This window comes from Siphateles boraxobius, unplaced genomic scaffold (assembly GCF_051911475.1).
Source record: "Siphateles boraxobius isolate OS27281-9 unplaced genomic scaffold, OSU_SipBor_1 77, whole genome shotgun sequence".
NCBI classification, from domain to species: Eukaryota; Metazoa; Chordata; class Actinopteri; order Cypriniformes; family Leuciscidae; genus Siphateles; species Siphateles boraxobius.
This window is the reverse complement of record NW_027509205.1, coordinates 12,489,842-12,504,401: the sequence shown is the minus strand read 5'-3', so window position 1 is coordinate 12,504,401 and position 14,560 is coordinate 12,489,842. Positions and strand designations below refer to the sequence as shown.

Below are 14,560 nucleotides of genomic sequence, written 5' to 3'. Positions count from 1 at the left end.
TTAGAATGTTTGCACAAAGTCCAACTTTTATTTTGACACGCACTCATGACCTGGATATGACCATGTTGTAGATTGATGCGCGCTTCTGTTGCCGCATGACCTACTCCAGCGTGTGGTTTCTTCTGAATAACACTACTATTAATGTCCCGTTTTGCAATGGAGGCCTTCAACCAAATATTACACCAATACCCGCCGTTTGTAGTTGGTGGTGTCGGAGCGACGGCGATTGCTGCAGGAGGAGCGCTGATCTATAGAATTGCAACCAGGTATTGTTACCCTGCCCATAAGATGTCGCTGGGCCTCGTATAACACATGAGTTAGCTAGAGCTATGATCTACAGTGCACTTTATCGATTGCTTTTTACGATTCACTACAAATAACATGCACAGCAGCAGTATTTGCAAACGGGTTATATCAGTTCTGCAAAAAGCGTGTGCTCGGGCGCAGCCATTGAGGGGCGTACGCTATACAAACTAGAGCTAGAGATTTCGTTCTCGTGCTTAAAACAGACCTAAATTCACTGTTATATTAATAGTTTCCACTATAAAAGTCATAAGTACTACGGTTATTAAAATAACGATAAATTAATGTTCGAGCCCTTCCGAATCTTTATGAATTCTCATTTAAATTCATTTTCTGATTGCACTGTTGGTTAGTCTGTTGGTTAGTACTAACATTACCAAGTTACTGATAGTGATAGCTATTTCTAAGTTATTGTTATTTTGGCGGAAACCTAGTAATTACAATGGTTAGAGCAACTTAGAAAAGACTCATTGTAATGAGCTTTTGTTTGTAATACACAAATGCTCTGCTCTGATATTCAATGAATGAATCATATTTTGTCTAGACTATACCAAGGTATTCATTTACACCTTTTAATTATTTATGGAGTAGTAAGATATGTAAAGCTTCACCTGAATTCATATTCATTAAAATTTCTGCCATTTCATTCAAAAATATGCCACTTGACTTAATGTTGATGATGTTATCATCACAGGCTGAGTTTGTCAATCAGGCCCTTATCAATGAATGAATCATCAATTAAAATCAATCAAACTATAGTCATGCTACTGATATTCAGTCTCAGGTCCTCGACACTGATTGTGCTGTTTGAAAAAAAAAATCCCAGTTTTGAGTTAGATTCAAGGTTCAGGTTTTACATTAGATTCCAATTACAGTCTGACCTGTCCCATGAAAATGGGTGCAACCAAAAACGCTGGACTACTATCAACAGGACATAAGCTGAATGAAACAATTGACTTTTTATTTTTTAAATGTATAAATCTCAGGATGAGTGTGATTCATTAGACAAATCATGCACTGTAGACGAATACTGTAGTTTGATTGGATTCACTGCTTTTGATGTCAGCAAATAAAAATACATGGAAGCATTTTCTCTTCTCATTTATTTTAAGCTATTAATGGTTATATATTTACTTGCCTTTGCAGTTAGCGTTTTTACCCCCGCTCTCTGCAGAACAGACAATAGTTAGACAATATTGTCAGGTCATGTTAATGGAATTACAGTTTTTTTCTGTTCTTAATAAGGCATAGTAACCTGCAGCAATTCTTCTAAATGTGACCCTTTTTTATTTTACAGGAAGAAGCCAAGTCATGTCCAAGTGAATTGTTGGTTCTGCAATCAGGACACAATTGTTCCCTATGGGAACAGAAACTGCTGGGATTGTCCATACTGCGACCAGTATAATGGCTTTCAGGAGGTATTGGCAATATGTAATGAGATTTATGAAAGACATAATTTTTTTATTTGTATTACATGTATTTATTTAATAACTGTTTCCTTTTGAGGATAATTTAAAATTTTATTTATTGTGATGTCAAAGATAAGTTGTCAGCAGCCATTACTCCAGTTTTCAGCATCATATGATCCGTCAGAAATCTGCTGATTTGATTCTAAAGAAACATTTCTTATTATTATCATCATTCAGTGTTAAAAACAGTTGTGCTGCTTAATTATTTTGTGTAAAATAATAATGTGGAATTATTTGATGACTTGAAAGTTTTAGTTACATTTATTTGAAATCTTAATAGAAATCTTTTGTCACATTATAAATGTCTTAACTATCACATTTGAGCAATTTAATGCATTCTTGGTAATAAAAGTATAGGGGTGGGTGATATACAAGTAGTCATAATAAACAGGTAGAGATTTTGGACTATCATCTTTATCGTGGTTATGCTCACATTGCCGTGCTCTAACGTAGAAAAACCTTATCGTTTGAATGTGTTTATAAGCCTTGAAGTTTAAAAACAAGAGACTTTAATCCGTTCAAGAGCAATAAGCAGCAAAACTAATTTCAATATATGAGAGGTGGTTTCTGAGCACACACACTTATAACGCGCGTACATAAAGCCGCTGCTCATGGTGCGCAAGTACTGAACTGAGTTCTTTTTGGCGCCTTACTGGGCTTGAGCGGTCAAAAACACACACTTTGTGTCAAAATCTGTCTTTTTCAGCATTGTTTTCATCCACATAAGATTCAATATGGTGTCTATCCTTACTAAGGTCTATAAATGTACATTTATTGTCAAGCAAGTGAGTGTTTGTTTTGCGCTTCTTTTTTGATCTGTAGAACGGGGACTACAACAAACCCATTCCTGCTCAATACATGGAACATCTCAACCATGGTGTTTCCGCCGGTGTCCCTGAGTCACCGAAGACTCTGCATTGGGTCAATTGCCAGATGCTTCTGTGCAAGAAGTGTAACAACAACCAGACACTGAAGATTAAACAGCTGGCCTCGTTCATCCCCAGGGATGATGTAGGTTTATAATCGACTCATTTGATTTCTTCATTTCAAGACAACCAAGGGTTAAAGCTCGTTGCTTGATTAAATGGGCTTTTTATGCTTTTTATACAGGCAAAAAGAATTCAATCTGACATCCAATAAGCATCTAAACATTTTTATACGTTAAAGCCATATTTGTTTGAGCTGGAATAAGCATTTTAAATTGTTTTCATGTGGTAGGTCTATTATGTTTAAAGTCTGTTTTTATAATGTGCAAAGCTTCAGCTCAAACAAGTAACATGCATGCAACCAGTACAAGTGAATGTCATATGTTCACCATGATGGCAGGAAAACTATGATGAGGAGATCGAAGTATATAAACACCACCTCGAGCAGACCTACAAGTTGTGCCGGCCGTGCCAGACGGCAGTGGAGTATTACATCAAACACCAGAACCGACAGCTGCGGGCTCAGCTCTTCAACCACCAGCTCAGACGCAGTCGGGATGCTGATAAAGCCTTTATTAAGGTGGTGATCTCTATATATTTATATGGTTTCAAATCAAGCCACAGGACTTGACATGAAAAATGCAGGAAGATTAATTTTTTTTTACACCTCTCTGAAGTGTATCTTCGAGAATACTAGGAGCTTGATTAGGTGCCAGGAGCTTGACATGGACAAATGCACTGAATTTAGATGTTGCCTAGATAAATCTGTAAAACCTGGTTTGCATTTGTAGCATGCATCAAGTGTGATTAATGATCAGTCTGTTTCTGGTGTTTTCTTAAAACGCAGATAAATGTGTGGAAGTGATTGCATGAGATAAGGAAAGACCTGTTCTCTCTTGCTTCTTTTGTGTCCTGCTTTTCTTCTTTTTTTACAGCTACTGTTGATTCACATTTAGTCTTTAATCAGGCATGGCATGCAAGTACCAAGTGCTATTCCCATATCAAGTTTGTTTTTCTCTCTTTTGTACAGAACACTTACTCCCTCAGCACGCCGGCCTGGTTGATCTTGCTCAGAATCCTTGCGTTTCTCGCCTGTGCCTTCCTTGTAGCTGTGGCTTTTTCTGAATCTGGAGATGTGGCCCCCTCTGCCACGCAGACCTTAAGCGGAGTCGCCCCGCCTAAACCTGCTTTCCAAAACGGCAGTGAAAGCAAGAATGATGAGGGCAAAAAGATGTGGGACGATCTGGTGGGTCTTCTTCCGGAAGAGGCCGTGGAGAACGCTCGACTCATCTGGCAGTCCGGAAGTGACCATCAGATGGCCGTGGCCTCTATTGGTCTCCTAACTTGCATCACAGGGGTCTTAATGGCAGGACCTGTCAGGTGAATCAATTAAAAATATATACATATTTGTTTTTTTATTAAACATTTTATATGTATATATATATGTATATATATATATATATATATATATGTCTGTAAAATAGTTACAAAATTATGTATACCGTATAGAATGTGGAATGAATAAATATATATATATATTTTATTATTATTAACTTTAATGTATATGTGTTTATTAACTAATAAATGTGTATGCGTGTGTATACTATATATATAAAATATATTTTTAAATGTTATTTATGACTAGCAACAATTCTTAGCTAAATATGGGGTATATATACAGAGTGTATTTGTGTATATATATATATGTATCATGTATATGCAGTACACACACACACACACACACACACACATACAATACACAATACATATAATTATAATTATTTTTTTTTTTTTTAAAGGTTGAGGAGGATCGACGCTGTGGCATCTGTGCTTTGGCTCCTCGTCATATGTTTTTACCTGGCCGAGTGTTACCTCAAGACGGACATCCCTGACTGGTTGGAAACTGTCAAGTTTGGCATCACTTCTGTGTGTTGTCTGGTTGGATTCACTGCCGCTGTGGCAACACACAAATCCACGAGTCAAAGAAGAGCCAGAGGTCACAGGTCAGAATCTGAGCAGTGACACTAAGCTAAGATATTTTATGGGACACTTTTGGGACATGTAGAAACAAGGGTTTGATTTTTCTCAGATTGTCCTTCCAACTGTCTTCAGTTTATACTAAAATACTAATACACCCAGTATAAACCTTCATGGTCTTTGAGACACTTGCTAAATAGTACTGTACTGATAGATAAAAGAAAATCTAGTCTGTGTGTTTGATTCTTGCTGTGGATGACCTTGCTCAAAGTACTAGAATATTAGTTTATTGTCTTTTTTGTAGTCTACTGCATGAATTGCCCCTAATTTGACAAAGGCAGAACATCACAATTTCAGACATTTTGCATTTGGTTTGAAATAACAGCTAAGGTTTCGGGTAGCTGGAAATGATACAGACTACAGACATCTTGCTGTGTATAGTGCTGTTATTGCATTATTCATCAAGAAATTGAAATGGTACTTGGGGAATTGGAAATTTTGGGTACTAACCCCTGATCGATTGCAGCATGGAAGTGGCTTAAATTTTACGAAACGTCATCTAAAACTTAAAATGCCTTGCTGTGTAAACTATTTCAATTATAGTTATATTGAATATAGTTGAATTATTGCCTTGAATTGGCAATAAAGCTCTTTCTGATTCTGATCAAACTAAAACAAAGATACTGTATTATGCCAATACTGCTTAAATCTCATATTTGCAATCTCATAACAAATGCGATATTAGCAGAATTAAGTTGCTAACGTACAAACACATTATACTCCTGTTATACTTTAGCTCAAGTGCTTTCAGTTTTGATGTTAGGTTACAGCAGAGCACATTTGAGTCTGTCAAATATTTGTGACTTGAGCCTCTCTTTGCGTAGATTCTACAATAACCTGAATTTCAAGTCATAAAGTCGGTCTCCACCACGCGTTTGTAATCATTACATTAGTACAGAATTTATGCACTATTTTATTTTTAAAGACACTGAAAATTGGCTAACCAAGTACTTTGCATAGCACTATGCTTATTATATTGTGAACATTATTACACTATACTGTAAAATGTCCACTAAAAGAATCCACTACATTTTATTACATGCCATTTAGTTTGAATACTACTAACCACACTAAACCTCAGTAACATATAACAATCTCTTTTGAGTGTCTCTAACAAAAAGAGACACATTTTCAAAACTTTTACAAACAAAGCTTTATAGGGATTGTACTTTCTTGTAATTTTCTCTTAAGTATTGTATTTTTGCTGTATTCTAGAAACGTGTGACATCATGTGACAGTACGACCATAGATTGAATGTTTTTGTAGATTTTCATCACTGTATTTTCCCAAGTAACCGTATGCATGTGGCATATGCTGTGAAGTTTGTTTTTGCTGTGATCGAAGTACTTACTAATGTGACTTAGACATTTACCGTCCGTAACTTTTCTGTTATTTAAACCAAGTCTGTTTTCAAGTGTACCTTGAGCTCATTTCCATTAGACGTGAATCAACTCATACAAATCTTGTGGTACTTGTCCGCTTCTAACATACTGTGATGTTCTCGACATGCTTGTAAGACGGGCTTTAATATTTAGCATTTTGTGTTACCAAAAGGTGACATGTGGTCATGTGCCAATGCAAAGCTCCATTATTGGGAAAGTTCACCCAAATTCATCCATCATTTACTCACCCTCAAGTTGTTCCTGTTCCTTTAAACCTGACTAAACCGGCACATTTCTTTATTATACAGTATTTGACTGTAGACATCTGTATTCTTGAATATTTAGTTTGCTGTATCCTCATTATCAAAGTTTTGCTTGCCAAAGGCTGACGGTTGGTAAATACTAATAATAGTGTGTATTGCAACTTGACGTTGATACAAGTATCTCAAAACCATGTATAGCATTTATTTAGCACAGCAGCACATTGTATTTTTGAGAGTATACTTGATCCTTCATTGACTACCTATTTTATTACCTGACAGTTTAGATTGTCTGGTAGTATGATGTCTGTCTCCAAAATTTCATGTGATTTAAAATGTGAGTACATAAGTTAAATTTAACACTGAGGATTTATTGTGGTAGGACCCATCAAGGTGAAATCACAGATCTGTGCAATGCATGTTGTATCAGAAGGCGCATAGTGATGACAGAGATAGATTGGATATGGCCAATTTTTATATTGTTATCCTGTCAAATCCAGTTTCTTTCTAAGGTAACTCAAATTTCAAATGGACCTGAATCTGTTTTGGCCTCAGACCACTACAGATCTAAAGTGAATCTGATGTGGTGTGTTTGGAACTTTTTGATTCTTCATTGTTCGCAGGCTCATAGTTATCTGATTTTGAGGAACATCCAACTGAAATATGTTTTTGGCATTGCTGTGCGGTTTCTGGTATGTCATCAACACCTGATTAGTGGTTTCTTGTGATTTTGACCTAAAATAACCCCAAAGATATAATGTGAAATGAAAAACTGCATTGTTAAATAGTGTGAAACTGTTTGCGTCCAGACACTTAAGCTCAGATTTGTTGTAATAATGTTTTGGAGTATTGTGCTTTGATTAAAGCAGCATGTTGGAGCAATCGCTGTATTATAATTGAGTTGTATTGCATTTTTTATACTTGTATTATTTAACCCTATAACGAAGTGAAATAAAACACTTATAAAAGTTGAACTGTGTTTGACATTTCTTCAAAACTATTTAGATTTTAGATGAGGTGGAAGCTGTTGTGCTTTTATAAATCAGTGATCATAACCAAGAAATCTGTGTGACAGCATCAAATGTCTGAATTGAGCACGTGAAGATGGACTGAGACATTACTGATGTATAATTTCATATGTTTTGCAGATATGCTTTCTTAAATTGCATGTTTTGTTTATATTTACTTTTATTATCTGCACTGAAATCTTTACTTCGTCGCGCGATTATTACGCCAGTCAATAATTCGGAGAGATGTTTGAGTATAAATAAATAAAAGTTGAGTCGAGCGAGGAACGGAGCAGATCTTTGAGGTGCCGGACTGGACAAAAGCGAAGCGAACTCTGCGAGATCGCGCGGGAGAGACCGAGTGTGTCTGCGCGTGAGCGACAGTGCGCGAAAGAGACCGAGTGTGTCTGCGCGCCAAAGAGAATGAGTGTGTCTGAGCATTAGTAAATTGGTACATACTAAGAGGCATGGAAGTTTGATAAATGGACAACAATATGAATAAAAACAACCATTCAATTCTTACCACTGAATTAGCAGACTGTGATTTGAATCAGACTGTTGAATCAAACACTTTCTTGTCTGTCCCAAGTACCACTACAAGGGGAATATTTTTTCCACAATTTGCAGCACTGAATTTTTCAATCTTTACTCTAAATGTCTCAGAGAAACTTCACTATATGCTTGGAAAGGATGGGAGACACCATAGGAGGTGGTCAATCCATTGTATTTGTTTTTTTTATATTATTTTATATTGTATTTATATTTTATATACATTGTATTTATAATTAATATTAGGATAGACTAGAGATATTATCTTCTGTTATAATTATTATTGCTATTATTACCTATTATCAATGCGCGTCTTTTGTGTGCATTTGCTTGTCAAATAATGTCAAACATTTTGTTAAAGATTATAACATCTTTGACAGGAATCAAAACACAAGTTTGTGAGTGTGTGCGAGTGTAGTGTAGAGAATAAGTTCTGACATTCAAACAAATCCTGTTAAGTTTTCTGATTTGTATTTTCTTTATTTTTTATAAATGATTTATTGTTCTGACAGCTCAGGTCCCTTTAAACAAAAATATACATCTTCTTGTGCACTTTATTTTTTAAAAAGCCTATATATTTGCCAGATGTAAAGCATACATGTGTATGTTTTTTGTGTTAGTCCATTTATTTGCACTGTGAATTTGCACTGTCAGTTCTGTTTTTGAATAAAAGGTTGGAAATTAATGCTTTTTTTAAAAAATCCGATTAATCGAAATAATAATCGACATATTAATCGATTATTAAAATAATTGTTAGTTGCAGCCCTATCATTTATACAGCATCTGCATACATTTTCATATTTTCGGTATCTTCAGGCTTTTAAATTCTGTGGAAATCAATTTTCTGCAGTTATTTTCTTTGAGTGAAACAGAATACAGTCTTCCACCATAATAGTAACTGAAGACTTGATTGCTTTATAAAACTCAGTGATGGAGCAATTCTGCTCTGTCTGTTGCAGGTATCTGTCTGGCAGTTCTCCTGAGCCGTACTACAGTAATCACTGTCCCCTGCTGTCTGCACCTGTGTCTGGATCCTCTACCTTCATCCCAACGCCTCCCCCCAACCTGTCACAGCTGCTCATCCGCCAACAAAGCCACAGAACGCGCAAAGCGTCTCCCTCCTCGCTGCCTGGGCGGCTGAACAGGGCCCTCTCTCTGGGAACTATCCCCTCCCTCGCACGAGCAGGTGAGTTAAACACACAATAAATGCTAATTGTCACTTTTTTTACTTATTGTTACAACGTAAAAATTCTGTTAATGTCATATGCATCTATTTTTATTATACTTTAGCATTCATATAATTTTTTATATATTCACACACACACACACACTAACATTTGTTTATTTATTTAATTAGGGCTGTCCATAGATTAAAATTTTAAATCATGATTAATCGCACCCTTTTTATGCACACCAAAGCACCCACGAAAACAAAACAAAAATTCAATGTATAGTATGTGTACAGTGCAACAGCTTTTTGTTTACCGGTTTACTTTTTAACAAGTCAAGTTGCAATATCTAACAGAACAACATGGATATGCGAAGAAAAAAACCCTTTACCAACCACCTTGACTTGATTGCATATCTACCTACTACAGTAAATGTATCCAATTCAGAATTACTAAATGCATGACAAATCAAAACATTATCCTGAATGTGTGTAAAAACAATGTACTGTAATGTGTCTGTGCACAAATACAATGTGCGAGCAGTGCTTCGGGAGCACACATACACAGTTTGTTTGCGCATCAATATAACAAACTCGTGCATGCTTACTGTACGACTCCTGTATGTCACTGCAATCATCTTTACCTTTATTCCAAACTGATAAACGGTGCGTGAAGCACAAAATAATGATTAGCGCAGTTTCGTTTCGCTTTCATTACGTTTGCTATTTGATGTTGCGCAACGTTGTGGTGGTCGGCAAGAAAAATGGTCCGACGAATCGTTGGGTTTGTAATGCGTAACGATTTCCGAACCAAAAGCCTCGTACCGAACGGTTCAATACGAATACACGTATCGTTACACCCCTAATATATATATATATATATATATATGTGTGTGTGTATATATGTATAATTTATTTTTATAGTATTTTTTATTTTTCATTAACCATGCATATAGCGCCCTTTGCTGATATAAATATTCTAATTGAATAAAAATTACATAAGGAAACATTTTTGAAAACTTTCTGTATATAATATGAAAACGGGTGTTCTCTACATGTAATGTAGAACAATTTTTGTTTGTGGAGATGAGAGTTGTGCTGGTAGTAAGTGGCCCCAGGTGCTGTTTTTTGGAACTAGTGCAGAGGTGCATGATGGGAAAGATGTGGGTCACTGACTGAATACATGGTAAAAGGAACTCTGCTCACTCTTCACCCCAGACGGTGCCGCACCTAGCTGGGGAATTTTGCCAACTGCCAAAGAAAATTGAAGTGCGATTGAGAAATAAGTCTGTACGGTGTCTCCGGCTACCTGCATTTTACTGGGATTTTCCCATCACAGATGGGTTTCGAGTTACAGGAAGTGACTTCTTTACATTGTTTTATTAACAGCTAGTCTGTTTAATCTTGTTATGCCGTTAAATTTAAAAGAATAGTGAACCTATAAATGAAATGTCATTATTTACTCACTGTCATTTGGTTCTAAAACTGTATGCTGTTATTTTTTCAGGTGAAGACTTTTTCTTTATGCAACGACAGTTCATATACTGACCACAAGTTATTAAGCTCCGAGTTGTGTGAAGAACATTATTCGCTGATAATGCCCTCTGCTTCAGCTCTTGCATCAAATATGATGCAGAACAATATGAACTATTATTGTAAGGAAAAACATCTTTAAAAATACACATTTTATGAAAATAAAACAGCCAGTTTGTAGTGAAATGAGTAAATAACAGAAATGTTTAGATGAAGAATTCCTTTAAAAATATATATTTTTAGTTCCATTCTTTTTGATTATGTATTTAAAAAAATTACTGAATTGATGTACAGTTTTGATTTTACATAACCTAACAAAATTTAGTGCATATACTGTATATCAAAAGGGATTTCAGAGACAACAGCTTGGTTTACCATAGCTTTTAAATTTGACTTATCGGTCAACGGGACTTTGTAATACACACAGGCTTTCAAAGCCTGGGATCAGGATGATGTCGGGAGTGGTGTTTAAATGACTGTTGTGAGACGGTAGAAGAATCATGGTTTGTTTCATGTGTGGATCTTCAGACGAGACCAGATGAGATGGCAAACGTCAGCCTCCTGTAATCAAATGCAGCGGCTCGGCAGGTGTGATTAAAAAAGGGCCAGAGCTTGATCTTTATGCTCGGGATTTAATCAAACACACTTGTCTGAGAAATCTCATTGCATCATATAGAGGTGGGAATTGAATTGACTGTTAATTTATCAACAGCTAACAAAAGTATGTTTAATTCTTATTTAAGAAATAGTGTCTAGTGAGATGTCACAGCTCGTTTTAACAGAATCATTAGCGTATCACTCATCTCCCTGTCACATTTCTGCAGGAGTCCTTGAAAAGACTCTTGTGTGTGCAGGGCCTTTACCTGCTCCGTCATGCAGCTTCATCCATCTGCTCTGTAATGTTCAGTGGTGGTGGAGCTCTTCTCTATGGCTGCAGCTGTGTTGGCTCCACATGTGGAGACATTCCTGGAATGACAGTAGTTGGAGAGTGTTAAATGACCCTACTTTACTGTTCGATGCTTGTGTTGTATCATGAAAAATTACTTGGAATTTCTGTCAGCCTTTTTGTAGGATGGCCACCTTGCTTTGACATTGAGAAAGTAGCCATGGAAAGAATGGTAGAAAAAAACTGCGCTTGTACTACTTAAAAAATAAATATAAATATATACTTTAATTTAGCAAGAATGCATTAGATTGATCAAAAGTTATAGTAAAGACATTTGTAATGTTAGAAAAGATTTCAATTTCAAATAAATGCTGTTCTTTTGACATTTCTATTCATCAAAGAATCCTGAAAAAAAGTACCATTTTCTAAAAAAAATTAAGCAGCACAACCGTTTACAACACTCATAATAAATAACAAGAAAAATCGTACCAACCCCAATGTTAATGCATGCAATTTTTTGTACAATAACGGTTATTGGCTCAAACTTTATATTTAATTGTACATGCTTTGTTTTTACATTTACATTACCCTTTCAAACATCTAATGCTCACTTAAACTCAATTTTTCATACTTTATATTACATTATAGTTTTGTGATGCCTAAATCAACCTCTAGCATGTAGAATTGATTTTAGTTTTTTTTTTAAATACAGTATTGAATTATAATATCTGCCTTTTCTCAGTTACCAGCAATAACATGCAAATAATGAATGGCTTATCGGTATAGGACAGAATTTTACTTATAAAATCCATAACAGTAACAGAACTGTTTTTTGAGGTTGTGTGTTATACCAATATGTGTGTGCTAATTTGGCAAATTTTATATATATGTAAAATCTTGCTTTGCTTATTTTACTTGTAGATTCGGGTTTCCTGTTTAGTGGGAGTAGACCATCTTTACAGTGTAAAGACTCACCACCTTCAGGTAACTCAAAAGAAGTGAAGCGATGGTTTCCTACATCTTTCTGGCTTAAAATCAGATAAATCATATATGATAAATTCACTGATAATTTAATCTTTTCAATAGACTACTACTCTCTAAAATCTGTAAGCCGACCTGCCTCTCCTGGACCGTCTCCAACCCCCTCCGTGGCCGGCTCCGTCACTTCCACCTCCAGCTCCGCCAGGCAGCGCCGGCCGCTCATCAGCCCGGCCAGACTCAACATCAGTGGGCAAAAGCTGCAGCTCTTTTCCTCTCCTCTGGAGCCTTTCAGTTTGGCCTCACCACCTCCCTGTCTTTCAGAGCAAAGCCACATGCACAGCAGAGGATTCTTGCCTGATGTTCCTCACTTCCATTCACTGAATCATGGTATTGGACACATTTGTATATATATATATTTTTTAAATCTAGATTAAAGTCCTTAATGTAGAAAGAGAGATTCAGTGTGTTTCTGTTGACCATTTGACCTGCTAGATATTATACAGTGGCCTTTAAAGTCACCATGAAATTAAAATTGAGGTATTTTTTATTGAATATTGCAATATTTATTATAAATAATTTATCTGTGAACCTTTTTTTTAATTTACAATTTTTGCAATTTTTAATCAAAATAAGTTTGAGAAGCCATTTCACTAGGATACATGTCATGGCAGGGAAGAAAAGTCTATCGTAACTTCTTTTTTTTGCCGACTTTAAAATAAAAACAAAACATTTATTTACATTTTTTATTAACATTTGTCACTTTTTTTCCAACTTTTTTTTCTTCTTACGTGTCTGAATGTTTTTTCGGAGCCACAGAATGTGAACCTGTTATTAAGGAACATTCTTCAGTCTATTTTTTTTTTTAAATAAAAGTATTACTTGTACTTAACAATTAATACAATTAATAACAACTGAATTAATTATTTTAAAACCTCATATAATTTTTTTTTTTGGCAAACCTTTGTTTATATGTTCTGTTCTTAAAATTCTTGAGCGTTTGATATTGATATAGATATGATTTTGTTGGGGATTCAGGTTCACTGATCGATGAGGGCAGTGTGTTTGAGCATGTGGAGAAGCGAATGGACAGCTCCTCTTCATCTTCAAACTGCCATGTAGACACGACCACAGGAAATGAAACCGAGAGCAAGCCTGGATGGAAGGGTAAGAATAGGAATTTTGTCAATAGCAGTGTTTAAACTAATTTGATTACTCTGTTCTGCATAGTTATGTTTTTTTGTGTTTTTCCACAGTTTTTTTGGGCCTGACGCTTTGGCCTGGTCTACTGTTTGCCAGCCTGACCATTAACCTGACCTTCATAAGCATCTATATCTATTACAATTGGAGATGAGACTATAGGTCAGACCTCAGGAGTTTAGTTTCAAACTGAGATGTACACTGGTCTCTGTCACGTGTGCACAGTAAATCTGGGTTCTTTACAGGAAATACGTTGATAACGTTTCTCTTGGGTGACAACTACAACTTTATTCTTGCTGCTCAACATTTGCAGAAATACAAAAGGATTGTTTCCTGGCCCACATAAATGAGAAGACTGTATTTTCGAACCTTCTCTGTTAAATAAACAACAGCTGAAATTCTACTTTATGCCGCAAAGTATGATGTGAGCTTTGTAAAAACATGTTTTTTTGTGTTTTTAAACACTGGATGTGTATCAGAATGAATGATTGTGCCGTTTCGTTTAACAGAATGATGTCTGTTGGGCATGTGGACATCTTTATTAAAAATTCATTTGGCTTCTTTGCCATATTGCTGTATATAAACTGTTTCTGTTTATCCTATTTCCTCAAAGGATAATGCTGTCATATCATTATCAAAATGATGTGACATTATAAGGTGCAATATGTTTGTGTTGATCTACTTGTCAACAATGTGACACTGAAATATTGTGTTTAGCTAATGTCTGTTACTGTGTCCAGTGAGCCTCTATTTTATGATTGACTCATAATGTCAAGGGAAATAGGATAACGTGGATAATTGTACAAAAGTTAAAGGTGTGTCAATTTCCAGATTGAAATAAATCTCCCTTGTAATTGTCTCA

The 14,560-nt window shown here is 35.7% G+C and overlaps 1 protein-coding gene across 1 annotated transcript; it reads left to right on the top strand.

Annotated features, from left to right (window-relative positions):
• Positions 1-41: 41 nt before the first annotated feature.
• Positions 42-14,560, top strand: tmem201 (transmembrane protein 201). Its single transcript, XM_077218078.1, has 11 exons — positions 42-266; positions 1,601-1,721; positions 2,595-2,783; positions 3,099-3,278; positions 3,729-4,078; positions 4,498-4,701; positions 8,893-9,119; positions 12,442-12,504; positions 12,607-12,888; positions 13,537-13,665; positions 13,755-14,560. The coding sequence occupies exons 1-11, from the start codon at positions 142-144 to the stop codon at positions 13,850-13,852; spliced, it is 1,968 nt and encodes a 655-aa protein (XP_077074193.1). The 5' UTR covers positions 42-141; the 3' UTR covers positions 13,853-14,560.

Excerpts from the sequence above, each read along its gene's own strand:
- tmem201 (XM_077218078.1), top strand. The coding sequence starts at position 142 with ATGTCCCGTTTTGCAATGGAGGCCTTCAACCAAATATTACACCAATAC. Across the intron at positions 12,505-12,606 it reads TAAAGACTCACCACCTTCAG|ACTACTACTCTCTAAAATCT; the intron begins GTAACTCAAAAG and ends TCTTTTCAATAG. Across the intron at positions 12,889-13,536 it reads CTTCCATTCACTGAATCATG|GTTCACTGATCGATGAGGGC; the intron begins GTATTGGACACA and ends TTGGGGATTCAG.